Here is a 20,265-nt window from a genome sequence, read left to right as displayed (position 1 = left end):
GATACATACCAGCTGACAGAATGTCAACAAAACATTAAGCAAAAGCACTTCCAACAACAACATATGGTTTAACTATAGTGGCAGAAATAATCGCTGTAAGGAGGCAATCGCTAGAATGCCTAAAAATGTAAGAGTAGCATCTTTAGCGGGATTCATCCATCCCCTGTGGGGCCATGAGTTACCGTGGTGGGTCTTTTGAAAGGACAGAGAGGAGGTCCCTTTGTCCAATGTTCATTTTAATGTGCAGTACATCAAACTATATGCAGCAGAAACGAAGATTTTGTACAGTTGGGCCTATTGAGTTTAATAAGGATGTGGGTAGTTTCCTAAGAAGAAACAGAGGGGGCGGGGATAATTGTTTGCTTTCCATTGCCATAACCTTATACAAAAAGTACATTACAGCCTTCTGTTGCGCCCTCTCATTCTTTGTGGGCCATCTTCATTTTTTGTGCTTCTCCTCTTTCTTTGTCCTTCTTATTTCCCCTCCCTCCCTCTCGATTCATTCGCCTTTTTCCTTCTGTAAGCAAATTCTGAAGGAAGGGGATGCTTGTGGGTAGGGGTGGGCTGCAGCCGCTGCTTGTGCAATTGGACACAAAGTTTATAATAAACCTGCATGCTTCCTCTGTAACATGTAAGAATGCAAAGGCAACAGCCGCACCCACTGCATGTCCCCAGCATCTAGGATTCAGCCTGTGCACCTGGAGGTTCTCTATAGCCATCATGACTAATAGCCACAGAGGGATCTCTCCTCCTCCGTGAATGTTTCTAACCCCCTTTCAAGCCCATCTAAGCCAGTGGTCATCACCGCATCTAGAGGTGGTGAGTTCCACAAGTTAATTGGCTTTCTTTTTGTGTATTCTGAACAGAGACGGGCCTCAGTGCTGAATGTGATTTAGAGGAATTTCCTAGCTAAAGGACTTCAGCAAGTGATTAGGTGGAAATCTAATCTAAGTGATTAGGTGGGAAATTAGCTGGGGACATGCAATGGATGTGGCTGTTGCCTTTGCCCTCTTACATGTTACAGAGGACTCATGCAAGGCTTATTATAAACTTTGTGTCCAACTGTACAAGCAGCAGTTGCAGCCCACCCCTATCCACAAGCATCCCCTTCCTTCAGAATTTGTTAACAGAAGGGGAAAGTCAAATGAATAGAAAGTGACATGTGGGGAGCAGGGAGGGCAGGACTGGGATGACTCGCCCCTGGTGCTCTGACACTTTGAGCTGCACCCCCAAGACAGTGTTTGGATTCAAACCAGAGCCAACATGACCAGTAACAGTAACTTGTGACTTCACAGTCAGCCACAGAATTCTGCCATCATGGTTCTCCTTGGAAACCTGCGAAGATTCTGCAGCAGGCTCACTTGGCAGCGTTTTAGATTAGCTGAAGCATCTTCGATAAATTGGCTGTCTTCGGCTGTCAGTTTATTAGCAGCTTATCAGTTTAGTTGTCAAGATGGGTGGCTGTTGGTCATCTGTGGCCTGCAGGTAAGTCTCTGGCATGGTGGGTGAAGCAAAGTCTAATGGCGGTGTGGACTTGGTTTTTAAAGATGCCCTTCCGTTGTTTTAGCCTGTCTGGGCAGAGAACTGAAGCCCAGCCTGCTGTGTTCACATGTGTTTGTGCTCCCTGTGGGAACTTCAGTGGTCACAACTTCACCACCACTATTCACACCACACAGCTTCTCCTTGAAATGCAGGCGGCCCTCGAAGGTCACCTGCTTGGCTGATTTCCACTGTGTTTCTTAAGCTTGGAGGTCCTAGACCGGTGAAGCTGTATCACTCAGGAGCTACTGGCTGGCTCCTGTGGGCCCACTTGGGGGGTTGTGGGGAAATCCTGCCCACCAGTTGTAAATGCTGCCCCACCCCCAGCACCCCCATGTTATTTCCAAGAACATGCCTAACCTTTTCTTCTTTCATGTTCCCATAGGTCTCACCCAGAGGCAGAACCAAAGTGAGTTGCTCTCTTCTCTACCCTTGACTCCTCTTAATGCTTTTGGCTCTGGTGTGGCCAGCTGAAGGGATGGGGGGGAGTGATGAGGGGGAGGTGTTCAGACATAGCCCAAACCCAGGTGTGGCATATATTGCCTCATCAAGGTGAGCTCATCTCCTTTCCATGTTCAGAATGCCAGTAATTGGCTGCTGAATCGAATGCCAATTTCATCAACTGTCCCCTTGATACCTTTGGCAGGGTGCCTCCCTCCTATTTAAAACACAAAACAGCATGTATGTGTCCCTTTGGGGGGGACTTTTTAAAAAGTGGGGAAACTACACTGGAGAGGGGTGGGAAAGCTGGCCTCATGACTGTGAACTACAAGAACAGGCCCACCCCCTGCCCCGCCACAACCAGTCAATCCTCAATGAAAAATACTCTGAGCAAAATGCAGTGAGTGATATTCAATGGCAATTACATTCACTGCTCCCAACTATGGAATCATCCAAAATTAGCAGGGCCAGCTGGAAGGATTAGGGGAGAGGACATACTTGGCTGCATGTGAATTAAAATTAGAGGGAGGGCACATACTAGTAATACCCCTAGTAATACTAGTAATACCCCTAGTATTACTGGGGGAGGAGACCCTCTCTTTCCTGTGATTTGCTACTAAGAATATTTCTCCTTATCTCTGCAGGGATGAAGATGAAGAGGGGGCACTGACAAGTAAGTGGATGATGAGAGTGCCTGCTTCTCCTCAGGGCTCCCCAGCCCCCCAGGGAAAGCCTCCTTGGAGAACTTTTTCTCTTAGACAACGGAGAGAGATGGGCAGACATCCATCTGATGGATGGATAGCAGGAGGGCAGGTTCAGCTACCTCTATCGTTTGCTGTTGATGCAGCCGAAAGTGTTAGAGGAGACGGGGGGGGGGCTCTGTGAGTCACATCTAGCTATCCTTCATTCGAGGAGGAGATGAGGAAAGGGCTGTGGCAGCAGGCAGGTAGGTTTGGTCATTCTCCTTTAGAGGTTGTGCACTTTTGAAAAAGTCCTGCGAGAACCCTTTGCCCACACCCAGCCCCAAAATATCCTCTGGGTCTTTTTCTCCCTGCCTTCAAGAAGAGGAAGCTAATTATTTCCAAAGTATCTCATTTTTTGACAATTACATGGGTCAAGATGGAATTGGAGGATCACCTGAAAACAAGGGCAACATTTCCTGGCCAATGTGCTCTGAGCTTGGTCCAAAGAGACTCTTTCTTTCTCCGACCACAGTTTTCTACCTCTAGGAGCCAGGCCCGCATCCCTGAGATCACAGCTATGCTTCCTGCTTATGGCATCCAGGCAGATTTTCATGACCCCCCACCCCACCAGGCCAAGAGGCTGTAACTGGGGGTGGTTCGTGAACCAGTGATAGTCCATGTCAACCATCAGCTCCCATTCTGCTCAAAAGAGAAGCTTCTTTCCTCACACAGAAGGGAGAGCCCATAGCCCAGTAGTGGAACAATTGCTTTGCATGCACAAGGTCTCCGGTTTAGACTTCATCATCTTCTGTTAAAGGATCTTAGCTAGCTAGGAAAAGGCCTCTGCCCAAGAGTGGCTGCCAGCCAGAGTAGGGCAAAGAGAGCCAAGAGTCTGACTTGATACAAGGCAGCTGCACTTGTATGTACAGCAGACAGAGCCTGGCCATTGCACTCCTTCTGAAGTGTACTTGGTGAGGACTGTCTTGCCAGTCAGTGCTATGCAATGTACTCCTCTTCATTCCTTGCTTGTTTCCTTGGGTAGCCCACCTCACCCACAATCCCAGGCTACTTCCCAGCTGGCTAACCTAGGCAGAAAAGGGAGGCCATTTCTATCAGGCCTACAAGCCACAATCATTTCCTGATTCCTGCTTTATTTCCTCTCTTTCAGGTCAAACTAGAAACCCAACCTATGTTGCACCATTTTCTGGGGGACTCCCCAATGGTTGGGGGGACACTCTGGGGAAAGACCTCATTGAGGAACCCTCCATGACAGAACTCCTTCCAGCACCTCACATCACCAACAACATCCTGGGGGAACAGCTCACTGAGGAACCTTCTGTGACAGAAACACTTCCAGCACCGTGCATGACCAATGACATCCTGGGGGAAGCGCTCATTGAGGAACCTTCCATGCCAGAACAACTTCCAGCACCTCACATGACCAATGACATCTTGGGGGAAGCGCACATTGAGGAACCTTCCATGCCAGAACAACTTCCAGCACCTCACATGACCAATGACATCTTGGGGGAAGCGCACATTGAGGAACCCTCCATGCCAGAACCACTTCCAGCACCTCGCATGACCAATGACATCCCGGGGGAAGAGCTCACTGAGGAACCCTCCATGCCTGTACCCTTCGAGCACCTTGTATCACCAAAAACATCCTGGGGGAAGAGCCCACTGAGGAACCCTCCGTGCCAGAATCCCTTCCAGCACGTCGCTTCACCAATGACATCCTGGGGGAAGAGCTCATTGAGGAACCCTCCATGCCAGAACCACTTCCAGCACCTCGCATGACCAATGACATCCTGGGGGAAGAGCTCACTGAGGAACCCTCCATGCCAAAACCACTTCCAGCACTCACATAACCAACAACATCCTGGGGGAAGCGCTCATTGAGGAACCATCCATGACAGAACCACTTACAGCACCTCGCATCACCAATGACATCCTGGGAGAAGAGCTCACTGAGGAACCCTCTGTGCCAGAACCTCTACCAGCACCTCGCATGACCAATGACATACTGGGGGAAGCGCTCATTGAGGAACCCTCCATGCCAGAACCACTTCGAGAAACTTCATCACCAACGACATCCTGGGGAAAAAGCTGATTGAGGAACCCTCCATGCCAGAACCCCTTCCAGCAACTCACATCACCCATGACATCTTGGGGGAAGCGCTCATTGAGGAAACTTCAATTCAAGAACCCCTTCCAGCAACTCACATCACCAATGACATCCTGGGGGAAGCACTCATTGAGGAACCCTCCATGCCAGAACACTTTCCAGCACCTCCCATCACCAACAAGATCCTGTGGGAAGAGGTCACTGAGGAACCCTCCGTGCCAGAACCTCTTCCACCACCTCGCATCACCAATGACATCCTGGGGGAAGCGCTCATTGAGGAACCCTCCATGCCAGAACCTCTTCCAGCAACTCACATCACCAATGACATCCTGGAGGAAGAGCTCTCTGAGGAAACCTCCATGCAAGAACCTCTTCCAGCAACTTACATCACCAATGACATCCTGGCGGAAGCGCTCCTTGAGGAACCCTCCATGCCAGAACACCTTCCAGCACCTCGCATGACCAATGACATAATGGGGGAAGACCTTACTGAGGAACCCTCCGTGCCAAAACCACTTCCAGCACTCACATCACCAACAACATCCTGGGGGAAGCGCTCATTGAAGAACCCTCCATGACAGAACCACTTCCAGCACCTCGCATCACCAATGACATCCTGGGAGAAGAGCTCACTGAGGAACCCTCTGTGCCAGAACCTCTACCAGCACCTCGCATGACCAATGACATCCTGGGGGAAGAGCTCACTGAGGAACCCTCTGTGCCAGAAACTCTTCCAGCACCTCGCATGACCAATGACATACTGGGGGAAGCGCTCATTGAGGAACCCTCCATGCCAGAACCACTTCGAGAAACTTCATCACCAACGACATCCTGGGGAAAAAGCTGATTGAGGAACCCTCCATGCCAGAACCCCTTCCAGCAACTCACATCACCAATGACATCCTGGGGGAAGCACTCATTGAGGAACCCTCCATGCCAGAACACTTTCCAGCACCTCCCATCACCAACAAGATCCTGTGGGAAGAGGTCACTGAGGAACCCTCCGTGCCAGAACCTCTTCCACCACCTCGCATCACCAATGACATCCTGGGGGAAGCGCTCATTGAGGAACCCTCCATGCCAGAACCTCTTCCAGCAACTCACATCACCAATGACATCCTGGAGGAAGAGCTCTCTGAGGAAACCTCCATGCAAGAACCTCTTCCAGCAACTTACATCACCAATGACATCCTGGCGGAAGCGCTCCTTGAGGAACCCTCCATGCCAGAACACCTTCCAGCACCTCGCATGACCAATGACATAATGGGGGAAGACCTTACTGAGGAACCCTCCGTGCCAAAACCACTTCCAGCACTCACATCACCAACAACATCCTGGGGGAAGCGCTCATTGAAGAACCCTCCATGACAGAACCACTTCCAGCACCTCGCATCACCAATGACATCCTGGGAGAAGAGCTCACTGAGGAACCCTCTGTGCCAGAACCTCTACCAGCACCTCGCATGACCAATGACATCCTGGGGGAAGAGCTCACTGAGGAACCCTCTGTGCCAGAAACTCTTCCAGCACCTCGCATGACCAACGACATCCTGGGGAAAGAGCTCACTGAGGAACCCTCCGTGCCAGAACCTCTTCCAGCAACTCACATCACAAATGACATCCTGGGAGAAGCACTCATTGAGGAACCCTCCATTCTAGAACCACTTCCAGAAACTCACATCACCAATGACATCCTGGGGGAAGCGCTCATTGAGGAACCCTCCATGCCAGAACCACTTCGAGAAACTTCATCACCAACGACATCCTGGGGAAAAAGCTCACTGAGGAACCCTCTGTACCAGAACCCCTTCCAGCAACTCACATCAACCATGACATCTTGGGCGAAGCGCTCATTGAGCAAACTTCGATTCAAGAACCCCTTCCAGCAATTCACATCACCAATGACATCCTGGGGGAAGCACTCATTGAGGAACCCTCCATGCCAGAACACTTTCCAGCACCTCCCATCACCAACAAGATCCTGTGGGAAGAGGTCACTGAGGAACCCTCCATGCCAGAACCCCTTCCACCACCTCTGATCACCAGTGACATCCTGGGGGAAGCGCTCACTGAGGAACCCTCCATGCCAGAACCTCTTCCAGCAACTCACAACACCAATGACATCCTGGAGGAAGAGCTCTCTGAGGAAACCTCCGTGCCAGAACCTCTTCCAGCAACTTACATCACCAATGACATCCTGGCGGAAGCGCTCCTTGAGGAACCCTCCATGCCAGAACACCTTCCAGCACCTCGCATGACCAATGACATAATGGGGGAAGACCTAACTGAGGAACCATCCATGCCAGAACCCATTCCAGCACCTCGTATCACCAACAACATCCTGGGGGAAGAGCTCACTGAGGAACCCTCCATGCCAGAACCCCTTCCAGCACCTCGCATGACCAACGACATCCTGGGGGAAGAGCTCACTGAGGAATCCTCCATGACATAACCCCTTCCAGCAGCTCGCATCACCAATGACATCCTGGGGGAAGAGCTCACTGAGGAACCCTCCATGCCAGAAGCTCTTCCATCACCTCGCATGACCAATGACATCCTGGGGGAAGAGCTCATTGAGGAACCCTCCATGCCAGAACCACTTCCAGCACCTCGCATGACCAATAACATCCTGGGGGAAGAGCTCACTGAGGAACCCTCCATGTCAGAACCCCTTCCAGCAATTCACATAACCAATGACATCTTGGGGGAAGGGCTCAATGAGGAACCCTCCATGCCAGAACCACTTCCAGCAACTCGCATCACCAACAAGATCCTGGGGGAAGAGTTCACTGAGGAACCCTCCATGCCAGAACCACTTCCAGCACCTCGCATCACCAATGACATCCTGGGGGAAGTGCTCACTGAGGAACCCTCCATGCTAGAACCACTTCCATCACCTCTCATGACGAATGACATCCTGGGGGAAGAGCTCATTGAGGAACCCGCCATGCCAGAACCACTTCCAGCACCTCGCATGACCAATGACATCCTGGGGAAAGAGCTCACTGAGGAACCCTCCATGCCAGAACCACTTCCAGCAACTCGCATCACCAACAAGATCCTGGGGGAAGAGCTCACTGAGGAACCCTCCATGCCAGAACCACTTCCACCTCCTCGCATCACTAATGACATCCTGGGGGAAGAGTTCACTCAGGAACCCTCCATGCCAGAACCTCTTCCATCACCTCGCATGACCAATGACATCCTGGGGGAAGAGCTCATTGAGGAATCCTCCATGCCAGAACCACTTCCAGCACCTCGCATGACCAATGACATCCTGGGGGAAGAGCCTACTGAGGAACCCTCCATTTCAGAACCTCTTCCTGCAACTCACATCACCAAAGACATCCTGGAGGAAGAGCTCATTGAGGAACCCTCCATGCCAGGACCACTTCCAGCACCTCGCATCACCAATGACATCCTGGGGGAAGAGTTCACTGAGGAACCCTCCGTGCCATAACCTCTTCCAGCACCTCGCATCACCAATGATATCCTGGGGGAAGAGCTCACTGAGGAACCCTCCATGCCAGAACCCCTTCCAGCCACTCGCATCACCAACAAGATCCTGGGGAAGAGCTCACTGCGGAACCCTCCGTGCCAGAACCTCTTCCAGCACCTCCTATCACCAAAAACATCCTGGGGGAAGAGCTCACTGAGGAATCCTCCATGCCAGAACCCCTTCCAGCACCTCGCATGACCAATGACATTCTGGGGGAAGAGCTCACTGAGGAATCCTCCATGCCAGAACCCCTTCCAGCACCTCGCATGACCAATGACATTCTGGGGGAAGAGCTCACTGAGGAACCCTCCATGCCAGAACCCCTTCCAGCACCTAACATCACCAACGACATCCTGGAGGAAGAGCTCACTGCGGATCCCTCCATGCCAGAATATCTTCCAGCACCTCGTATCACCAATGACATACTGAGGAAAGTGCTCATTGAGGATACCTCAGTGTCAGGTCCTTCCATCCTCACAAACACTCCAAAGGAAGCAGCTTCTGTGTCAGAGCCCTTACTAGAGCCTTCCATGGCTTATAATTATCTTCAGCAAGAAGCAGAACTCCTCAAAGCGTTACAGCATAACTATGTCCAGCAGCGTAAGTATTGTGACACCTTAGAAACCTTTTGCATTTACACCCAGCACAAAGATCAGCCGCAGTTTTGATACCCAGCCCAGATGATGGACTAAGCCCTAACACTGCCTTTTTTGCAAGTCAATAGTACTCAGCCTGGTCAGCACGTACAACATTTGTTCCTTTTTGTTCTCTTTGTTGCAGAACTGAGGGTTCGCCGCATTTCCCAACAGTTCCCTCATTCTCTTCGGGCCATCAACCTGCAAATTGGACTCTTGCGGACAAGGCTCATCTGCAGTGAAGTTCAGCTGCAGTGGTGGGAAAGGGAAGGTATGTTCACAGCATGCCCCTGAAATTGCTGCTGGGCTAAGAACGGCTCTTTTTTTAATTTCATGTTGAAATGCTTGATCTGAGTCTGCATCTAAGGTTTTGGGGGGAGGCCTGTGAGTGGGTTGTCAGTGCTTGCTGAAGTGTTCCTTCGTTTTCTGTCTTTCATGTGTCCAACCTCCAGTGCCTGTAATCCAAGCAGCTTCTCGGGGTGAGCAGTGAGGGCAAGTGATGGTGGGTGTGGTAGGATGTCAGCCTTTGCAGCTGACCTCCTTCTTCTTCTTCTCTCTTGCAGATGTTCCTGCAGGCCCTGCTGCACTTCTCCAGGCCTCTGGGTCTGATTCATCATTGTCCTCTGCCTCCCTTGAGGTTGCCTCCATCCCACGCTCCACCTCCACCTCTTCCCTCCTCCTGCATCCCTCTCCACCTCCTCCTCCTTCCCCACCTCCTCTGGAACCGGACCTCAGCAATGTGAAAGAAACTCTGCAGAGTTTGGTAGAGATGCAGCTCCATCAGCTGCGTGACTGTAAGTCTCACAGAGGCAGCACTCCATAACCTCTACCTTTTCCATCCTCATTGTGATTTTACAATCTAAAAAACTTATAGTCTAAAAACAGAGGCAGGGATACAATAGAAGAAGTAGAGGGAAGCTGAGGTGGGGGCAAGTGGGGGAAAGATGTGTATGTATTTCAGCTGCACCTCCTTAGGACCAGGGAGACCCAGGTTTGAATTCTCATCCAGTCATGAAACTCTATGGGTGACTTTGGGCCAGTCACTTGTCCTACAGCCTAACTTACCTCTTAGGGTTATTGTGAGGAAAAAATAACCATGTATAAACCTCCCTGAGCTGCTTGAGGAAGAGCAGAATATGAATGCTAAAAGGAAAACAAATATCAGCCCTTTTGAGTTTAAGCTGAGATGAAACAGGAAACCAAGGAGGATGATATACAATTGTGCATATTGCAAATCCTCCTTATAGTGTCATCAATGTACATGGGCAAAAGTTCCCTGCCACCAGGAGCATACAGTCTAAAGTTTGGCTTTGGAGAGAGAAGTGAGGAAGAGGAGGAATGGGAGAGGAAAGCATAAGGGGCATTCAATTCAAGCCGATGGAGCTGCCTCTACTGAGGCATTACGCCAAAGGCTGCGCAGTGGAGGTGGGTTTTCAGGTATCATTGGAGGGATAGGAGAGAGACGAGGGGCCACATCTGAGTGGCAGTTCCAGACCCAAGGGTCAGTGAGAGGGAAGAGAAAGAGTTGTTTTAGAGAGCAGGAGACCTTCAGGTGGTTCCTGAAGACAGAGAAGATGGAAGAGCAAAAATCAACCTGACGAGGTGCAAGTTCACCGGGGGGGTACATAGCCATGGAGGGTTTTGAAGACAGAGAGGAGGAGTCTGTGCTGGGCATGGAAGGGGACTAGAAGTCCATGCAGGGACTGACATGGTGGAGGACAGGCCCCTTCACCCTGTTTGTTTTCTCTCCTTCAAGGCCAAAGAGACCTCCGCAGCTGCCAGGAATGCTTACAAAGCTTCAAGGCACTGAGGGGACAATTGAGGCGGCTAAGGAGCAGACTGGCCAGGGTGGAAGCCACTATGGGGATCGTGGTTCCTCCAAGGGAGCTGGACGTTGCTGAGGAAGGGGAAGGCAAATTAAAAGAGACAACTGTGCTACTATTTACATAAGCAGCAATAACATGCGGTGTATATATTCTTTAAAACATTAAATATTTGTTTTAATAGAATGTAGAGATAGAACAGCAATAAAACTTGCATATTTATTGTTTAAAACAATAAAATGTTTTATTTTAAAGAAAATACATTTGTCTTGCTTTGTATATTCTTTGGGTAGAGTTGGGTAAAAAGGTCTTTGGGTCAAACTCAGCTACAGAAAAGACTCTCTTGGCCAGTCCACTCAGGGCCAAGAGATGTTTGAGAGGTTCAAGATAGACAATTCCTTGCCAGGAGGCTCATACAGAGCTTGTCTGCCCCAACATGTATGGCTAGGAGGCTGGATTTTGGCCCTGAAGAGGGATCTGCCCCGTGTGGAAGAGGATGGAATGGTGATGAGGAAGAGGAAGCTTGATTTAGGGCAGGGCTGCACAACTCCAGCCCTCCAGCTGCTGTTTGGCTACAGTTCCCATCAACCCTGACTATTGGCTACTGCGACTACTGGGGACTATGGGAGCTGTAATCAAACAACAGCTGGAAGGCCCAAGTTCGAGGCCAAATGTTATTCTCCAGCCCTCTTATTTTCCACCAAGAGCCAAAGCAGCAGCTGGAGGCTTAGATCCAGGCGGAGTCAAACTGAGTGACTGATTTGGCCCTGGGGGAACAGCTAGGAGGTGGCACCTCCATTTCCTTTGCAGGAAGAAAAGCCGTGGGGGTGGCTCTCTGTAGAGCATGACAGGAAAGAACCAAAAAAGCAGCCTCCATATCAGGCCACCTCCCAGGACCTTCCAGCCTTGCTTGTACTCTGGCAGAAGAACCCAAGGAGACCACCTTTATATCATGAGAGCTCTGTATCAGACCTCCACCCAGGGCAATCCATCCCTGCTGATACTTCAGGGAAAGAGAATGAAGAGGCCCCCTACATAGCAGGCCTCCTCCCAAATGCAGGATCAGCAGTGAGATTAGACCTTTAGCCTCCAGGCTGTTTTTCTGCCGGAGAAGAGAGAAGGAGGAAAGCCTGAAAGAGAGCACTTGTCACTGCAGATGTTAGATTTGATATGACAATGAAATAAGACAGCAATGCAGGGACCACTGCATTAGCTACACAACTCAGTGGTCAAATGCCTGTCCTTGACCATCTCTAACAGCCCTTAAAGATGGTCAAGTGTAAGGACAAGAATACGTTTGTTCTTGAGTCTCATTGTGCATGCACTGAGAAGAATAATTGGAATCAACAGAAGATGCCTTCTTAATGGGATACATTGGGCTGAGTGTTTGCACCTAGAACAACACATCACCATGGGAGTGCTGTGCCCATGAATGCAGTAATGCAAAGAGGTGATGTTTCAGACAAATGGTGCACCTGATTCAAACAGCTCTAGGCAACGTTTGATACTCTGGCAATGATTCAGGAATATCATCCAATCTTCAATGTCAGTTTCCTTTTAAAAGTGAAGAGAGAGTTTCTGTAATCCTGACACCATTATTACATTTTATTAACATTATGCTAACTGGATGGTCATACATTGATTTTCTTTAAAGGATTCAATTTCCTGGCCAGAGTCACCAACATTTAGTCTACTAATTGTTTTAACTTAAGAGAAATAAACAGCTCCAGGAGATATGACTGTTTTGGATGCCCCTTAATAAAAATGGAACTACTTTGATAGAATTTCCTTATTTTGCCAAGACCAGATGGCTGAACTTTGAAAGCACAATTAGCAAATAGTTTTTATCTCTCTCTCTTTTCTTCTGATAGAGAATAGTTCATATCTGTATCAATATATGCCAGCCCAGGGCCAACTCCAAAAGTAAATGGGATATTTGGCCCAGGGGTCGGGGAGCCAACAAAACAGCTGCTGAAAGTCCCTTGCTGTTGCCTAGCAACTAATACACATCCCTTTGCCTTGGCTCAGCAAAATTGCCAAATCAGATCTCAACATGGATATCACAAGCCACTGCACACCTAACCATGACAGTGCCTGCAAGGAGGCAAGAAAGGATGCATCTTGCCAAGAGAAAGGCACACCACCTGCATTCAAGGGTGGAACCTGGGGGAGGGGCGGCCAGGGCACGTGCCCTAGGCGCCACTGAGGAGGGGGCGCCACACCAGTTCCTGCCACCCCCACCCCATTGCCCACCGGCCCTGCCCCAGGGCCCCTCAGCCACTTGCCATCCTGCTTGCCTTGCCCTCCGGCTCTGGCCTAGGATCCCAGCGGCCTGCAAACTGCAGAGAGCTCTTCTTCTCCTCTCCCTGCCTCTCAGCTGATCGGCGGGTGGGCGGGGCTTCCATAGAGGCCTCCCTGAAGCCTGAACTTGGCATTCCCCAGCAAGCCAGGAAGGAGGCAGTCAGAGTTCTCTGCAGCAGACTCTCTGCCCAGACCATCCAGCACAGCTTTTGCAAGGAAGACTGTGAATTCCTTTTTGTGGTTACCCCCCATCCACCCCTGGTATATAGGGATCTGCTTGCCAAATTGGTGTAGGCCTGAACCAGACCTCTCTTTGTTGGGGTACAACAATCTTGGTGCCGTCACGACTCGGATTGGGGCCACGTTCCCCACAGGGAAGAGGGCACCACTGGCTCCCACTGGGCGGAAGGATCCCCGGCGAATCCGGACCGAATCGACGCAAGCCGGCTATACCTGCATTTTGCGGGACGTCGCATCGTGTCCGGACTGCCTGAGCTCCTCCACAAGCAGTGTGCCAGACAAAAGAGAAGGAAGGCATTGGTGAGGAAGAAGCGCGCAAGGGTTAGAGTCCCAAGGAACGGGTGAGTGTTGTGCAAGCCTGAACACTATAGACAACGCAGAGTTAGGGTCCTAATATAGTCCAGGTGCACAGGGTGGGTCAAAGTCCCACTTGGTTTGAGTCCCACTCATTGGGTTCGTCCCACCCGCTGGGTTAATAGTCCCAAGCCCCACATAGTGATGGGGAGAGCTCAGAGCAAATCGGGAGGGGAGTCATGTACCCCGCTGGAATGTGTTTTAAAGAACTGGCAGGTTCTTACGGGCGGCGACCCGTTGAGGAAGAAGAAAATGATTAATTTTTGTCAAAACTCCTGGCCATATGAGTTAGAAAATGGGATCCAGAAGGATCCAAGGACTACCAAAATATTTTGCAGCTGCTTTTGTTTTGTAGTTATGGTCTCGAGACCAGCTGATGAAGGGGGTGGGTTCTGGAAGACCACATTGGTCGCCGTAGGCAAGGTACCTGCCGGCCCACTAAAAAAAAATCCCCCACCGTATGTTTTACTATCAGATTATTCAGTTCTACCTGGGAAGTTTGTTTAATATTATATGTTCAAAGGTTTATGGAATGGAATTGAAAGAGGAAGGGATGGTTGTAATTTGCTAAAATCATGGCGTCTGTGTCCTGTTTCCAAACTCAAACAGCTTCTGGTTGCTTCAGCTGAGAAAAGGGGGGGAGCAAGGGTGAAACTGCATGCCCCTCCTCCAGTTTGTTGCTGCTGTTGCTTGATTAGCTATTTTTGAGCACTATGAAAACTCAGTTCTTTCTTCGCTTATCCTGCTGTAATTGTTACCAAGCACTGCCTGGAGAGATAAAAAGTAGGGAGGGAGGAAGGAAGGAGAGAACTTAGGAGAGAAAAGTAATTCTGGACGGAATGTATTGCAATGTGGTTTGAAATCTGAAGGACGAAAGGGAAGTTTTTAATGGAATGAAAAGTATGTAGTGTGGGTTGTGAGGTAGAAGGAAAGCTGATTTAAAGGTTGGAACTGGCATGTTGGAAACGGAATAGTGGGTTGAGTTGTGAGATTTATAGCAGAGTCAAGAGGAAAGGTCCTGTTTTGGATGGTATAAGGAATATGGTTTGAGATAGGTTGGGAAAAAATGTTGATTTATAGACCATTTTGCTAATGACTGTGTTTTCTTGGGGTTTTTTGTGTTCCGCTTGTCTGGATAACTTGCTCATGGGTTAAGCCCTAAACATGCTTAAATGTTATATCACAGTTTTATTTTGTTTAAATGCAGTTTAAAATATGTAGCTGTTCATTTGTTGTGGTTTTAAAATGGTATTTAAAATGTGAACTCCCCTGCTTCCCATCAAAATGTTTGTTTAAATGCTAACTGTGCCTGATGCTAATTTCAGGGGAGCTCTGTGTGTGTGTGTTTCTCCGTTCCTGAAAACCTTATTTCTGTTAAGTTCTGTGTGGGATTCCACATTCTGTTAAATTACAGAGAGTATTCTGCCACTCATCTTGGTACAGGTGGGACCTTTGTTGTATTTGTGAGAGTGTTTTAGTGACTTGCTACAAATGTATATGCAGAAGAAAGGGCAAGTTCTGTCCACTCCATTCTCCCGATGTCAGGTTGTATGTGTCCTCCTTGTCATTCGGATGCAATTGTTTTTGCCAAATGTGATTTTACACTGTAGTGCTGGCCTTTGGTGATTTCTTTATTACAAACCTGTAATACTTTCTTGAGCTAAAGGGAGGCTGGAGAAAAGCTTTGTATAAATGTATGCTTTTAATTTTCTTTACGTTTTCTGTATGGCCTATGGCTGTAATGAAATTGCTTGAGTGCAAGTGTATAAGTACACCAAGCAGGTATATCTCCTTGAAAGGGGGCTCGTAGGTTCTTTGTTTAAGTTGTTTTTGTATAGACTGTACATGGAAAAGTGTCTCCAACATGGAGTCGGTCGAATTCGGTAGACTATGACTGGAGTGTAGTCTCCCCACTCCAACTATTGAGTGAGAAGGAAGATCTCTGAACAGCAACTTGTTATTGTGGGTGAGAAGGAAAAGAGATTTTAAGTCAAATAGTTGAATGCAGTTATTGTTTTAAATTTTTGTAATGTGTATGAAATATTTCTGCTAATTGATTTTGATGTAAACTAAGAGTATTATCAATGGGTCTGAGGCTTCAAAATTCATAAATTTGTCCTACCGCCAGCCCTGCTTTGCTTTCACAGGGAACTTTAGGATTCCAGATTAGTTATACCAAGTAGCAGAGAGTTCCAAAGGACCGGTTTACATTTTACCTGGAAAACCTCCCAGTTTAAAAGGGATCAAGTTTTTGTGTGTTATCATAAAACCCATACCCTGTTTTTACAGCTCCTGATTAGAGATTTGATAATAAATTGTGTTTATCACAGGCTTCGCTCCTCTGCAAGACATTTTTAATTAAAGAAGCCTGTTTGTTTCATGAGACTTTAGACCTCGCAAAAGAGATTTTAAAGGTATAGTATTTTTGTTTGGGGCAAGGACTGTTTCTTTTATATAGGTTTTTATGAGGATATTGTTGCCCTACCAAGCTTGCTAGTGATGAGGCTGAAGACGGAGAGCTGGAACACTATCTACACGTGGCTTAGCTGGGGACAGTGAAAATCCCAAAGGCCAGATGTCACTGACGAATCATGAAGTCAGATACACTGGATGGAGATTGATTGCCCTGACAGAAGTCTGTAAGTATGTAGGCAGCCAGCGTGGTGGTTAGAGTGCTGGGCTAGGACCGGGGAGACCTGAGTCTGAATCCTCATTCGACCATGGCACCTGTGACACTGGGCCACTTAACGGCCTGGCCTGCTTCGAAGGATTGTTGTGAAAAGAAAAAACTTATGTAGTACACGCTCTGGACTTTTTGGAAGAACAGCTGGATATAAAAGAGACTCTATGAGGCTACAGGGGAACGGGACTATTAGTAGTTCCACCCAAAAGTCCTTTGTGAAATTCAAGAGCTGGAGTTTATGTTGTGGCCTCTTGAGTGATGACTATGTTTGACCTGTCAGATTTTAATGCCTTTTCAGTCACAAACCCGCACGGGGGTATGAATGTGAACATTATTATTATTCTCCCTTTTGATATTATTGTTTTTGCCTCCTGCTCAGGATTGCTCATCAGGTGAAGACTTTTCTCCAGTTGTCACAAGCCCCAAATGAGGACCTTATCCCCTGTTTTGGACTTCGGGGGGAAAAAGAGGGCAAGCAGGAAAACAAAAACATAAATTGGAAAGAAAATGCCAAAAGATCAAATTGAAAATAGCCTCAGGTTTATTTATTGTATTGGGCTACTCAGGAACTCAGTTTCAGCATGTTGTCCCTACCCAGGGGAGGGAAACTGGTAATTCATGCATCTGTCTTTTATTTCTAACATAAGCAGGATTGCCTTGAACTGTCTCTCCCGAGAGGGATGTCTTTCTGTTACAGACCAAAGCAGTGGTCAAGTGAGAGAGAGAGGAGCTTTCAGAAGGACTAGCAGTGTGACAGACCGGGCTAACCATCATCAGCAACAGCTGCTGCTTGAGGGGGGTTCCCCATCTGCATTCCCAGTCCAGGCCAATGATGACGGAACACCCATCGGCTGCCCTGTCTTGTGTTCGAGGAAAAGGCCGTGATGCAGGTTTCTTGTTCCTGATCCTCCTGCATCCCAGAGTGCTGTAGTTAAAGATTTGATGCCAAATATCTGAGGAAGGCCTGAAGGCTAACAGGCCAGCCAGATATTGAACTGCTAAAGTATCTGTTTTGTTGTTTGTTTTTCTATGAAGATATAAGACATTATTTCAAATTGCCCATGGGGGGGGGGGAGCCAAGGCTCTCAAGCACATGGACATCCGAGCTTGTCTATGAACACTAGCCAAACAAGCCAAAGCCATACAAGTGGATCAGAGGATATCCAGGATAGCCAAAATCCTGTGACACTGAACAAGACCAAAGACTCTTGGTTTTAAAATTCTAGGGCTTTCCATGGTTTCCTTTGGCCATGACAAACCCTAAAGGACACAAAAGGGGGGTGAGAGTTGATTTGATCCACTTTTTCATAGCAACTATGTACTATTTAGTCCTTAAATCGTGACTGATGTAGTCAGAATCAGTCTCAGCATGTGTTAAAGACTGTGGCTGGTAAGTTCAAGTTTAGTAAACAAAACAAAGTTAAGGACATGAATGCTAACCTAAAGATTTAGGTTGGTTTAAACAAGAGGGGGGATTGACATATAGCCTGAACCACAGTAACACCATTTGCTTTTAGGATCACGCATGTAGCACACAAAGACTGGGGCAAGGCTGTGGAATATTATTTTATTAGGTGCTGCTATCTTTCTTTGCTGTAATGGCCATGCAAGCAGAGAACAAGCATAATAAGGCTTGGGCATGCACTAAAGATGGTTAGTGGAGGAGTACGGACTGTGAAGAAGGGGGCTGAGGTGGATATGGAAGCTATTTCTTGTCCTGTTGGAAAAGTGAAACCTATTTCTTCTGTTTTATCTACACTGTTGGGAGAATGAAGTCATCTTTTTGAGAAACGGAACTTATTTCTTATCTTCGCTGTATAAACACGCTGCCACACTGGAGTTGGAGAGCGTCAGCAGACCAGAACCTTTGTTTACCATGCAGCAGAACCCCTGTAATATATTGGATTTGGGGACAAGGGGCGAGAAGCAGTTATCACCCCTCTGGAATGGGATCTGTATTTTTATTAACCAAACATGTTGTTATTATTTCAATCAGAGCAGAATGATCAAACTGGATGGACAAAAACTCAGAGACATAGCTAGTGAAATACATATGAAATCAGACCCAGATTGGAACTTGTGGGATTGGTTAACAGGATGGTTACCCAGCTTTTCCTGAATAAAAGGGTTGTTTATTTCTTTTGTTTTAGGGATAGGAATTTGTGTAATAATGTGTTGCTGCTTACAATGTTTTCCTGTAATAACCACATGTGCTAGGGATGTGTGCCACGCTACTAGAGTGGGAAACTCCACAGGCCGAGGACCAGTTATACAAGCCCTCTATATGCAAAACCTATATTAAAGAATTAATATGTACAAAGAAAGAGGAGGGAATTGGTGTAGGCCTGAACCAGACCGAAGCCATGTTACCTTACATATATTCTGTCTGTGTAAGGGGGGCCTGGGGGATTCCTTATAAGGAGTTGCTTTTCTGTACCAAGGAGGGCCAGGAGAGACTAGATAAGAAGGTGATGAGGTATTCACTTTAAAGTACATGCGCAGAAGTTAGCTGGAAATTTACTGAAAGTCCAGACAAAGGAAAGGGGCAGTATCTCCTAGGTTATAAATATGTCATGCTTGTAAATGAACGGCATCTTGGACTTGAGCGAGAGCTATCCAAGACCTTTGCTACTATAGAGCAAAATAAAGCCTTTTACATCCTTCTCGGCTGGTGATGTGTTTTGGCTACTGACCCAGAAAAGAACCTCTCTTTGTTGGGGTACAACAATCTGGCTTTGATATGGGGCGGGGAGGGGAGACTAATTTAAAACAGATTGAAAAATTTCTAGCTTTAAATTTCTGGCTTTTTACTATCTAAAAAGGCCTGTTGCTTGTTTCATGGCAGAAAATTACAAAAACTTCTGGAACAAACCATATTATATTCATTCATTCATGTATAAGTTGTTTTGCAACCCAGAAGGTCTGAGTGAGAACTGTGAAGCATGTGTTGTGCTTTTATTTTATTTTATTTTTCTTATGTGTGAACTGCTCCCCAATAACTCACAGGGACTTCAGGGTACATCTGGCCAACATGTGAATGCAGAACCTCCATTCCAGAGATGTGTGTTAAAGGGCTTTAAAAGCCTCATGTGAAAAACCTCCTGGAATCAAACTTTACTGAATTTGTTCAGAATTCAGAGAAAACAAACATAGGCTCACCCTGCATGGTTGAAAATCTCCTTTGCTAATCTGCAGCGAGGAGGCCATTTTAATAATTCGTGTTTCTGGTGTGTTCTAGGCATTAAAAGTAGCACAAATATACTCAATGTATATCACTATATATTGTGAAGTGTGCATGTGTGTATTCAGTGAAATGTATTTCCAGGCAGCATACTTATTTTGAAATATCAGACTTAAATCCTTGGGGGCCTGGGATGTGTGGAGGCCCTGGACATTGAGGGGCTGGGGGCCCATTTTAAAATCTCATCTTGGCCCATTCCAACCTTGCTATGCCCCTGGCAGTCACTACACATGGGTTTCTGCACAACACCTGCACAGAATAGAAAATGTGTCTCTTGTAAACTGACCTTGAATTTTCCATCCATGACTGGGATATCTGAGATTTAGAATCAATAATAAAAGAACAGCACACTGCTTGTGATGGGAAGGGGCAAATTACAATGATTTCTTAGTCGGGCAGGGGCTTGTTTTGGCCCTGGCAGAACTTGGCTGTCTGCTCCTGTTGAAAATTCCTCTATCTAGTGTGGCAAACTAATGTATCCTCCTCCCTCCTGGTGTCAAAGTAAGCACTGGTGTGGTGAATGCACATATACCCCATCATGAGCCAACAGTCATCATAAGACAAAGGCTGGCAGGAATCATTCACTGGTTTATAGACAGACAGACAGACACACACACACACCCCACCACCACCACCTTCTTCTTCCCCTATTTTGCTAGTGGCTATTTGGGCAGGTGATCCTCTAGTCTAGGACAAAG

The 20,265-nt window shown here is 47.7% G+C and overlaps 1 protein-coding gene across 1 annotated transcript; it reads left to right on the top strand.

Moving 5' to 3' along the window:
* The first annotated feature begins 6,727 nt into the window (after nt 1–6,727).
* Nucleotides 6,728–11,001, top strand: LOC128339608 (uncharacterized). Its single transcript, XM_053283826.1, has 5 exons — nt 6,728–8,890; nt 9,071–9,196; nt 9,378–9,404; nt 9,489–9,719; nt 10,682–11,001. Exons 1-5 carry the CDS (start codon nt 8,458–8,460, stop codon nt 10,873–10,875), a joined length of 1,011 nt encoding a protein of 336 aa, XP_053139801.1. The 5' UTR covers nt 6,728–8,457; the 3' UTR covers nt 10,876–11,001.
* Nucleotides 11,002–20,265: the final 9,264 nt, after the last annotated feature.

This window comes from Hemicordylus capensis, chromosome 1 (assembly GCF_027244095.1).
Source record: "Hemicordylus capensis ecotype Gifberg chromosome 1, rHemCap1.1.pri, whole genome shotgun sequence".
Taxonomy (NCBI): Eukaryota; Metazoa; Chordata; class Lepidosauria; order Squamata; family Cordylidae; genus Hemicordylus; species Hemicordylus capensis.
Note: the sequence above shows the minus strand (reverse complement) of the source record. Positions and strands in the feature narration are given on the sequence as shown.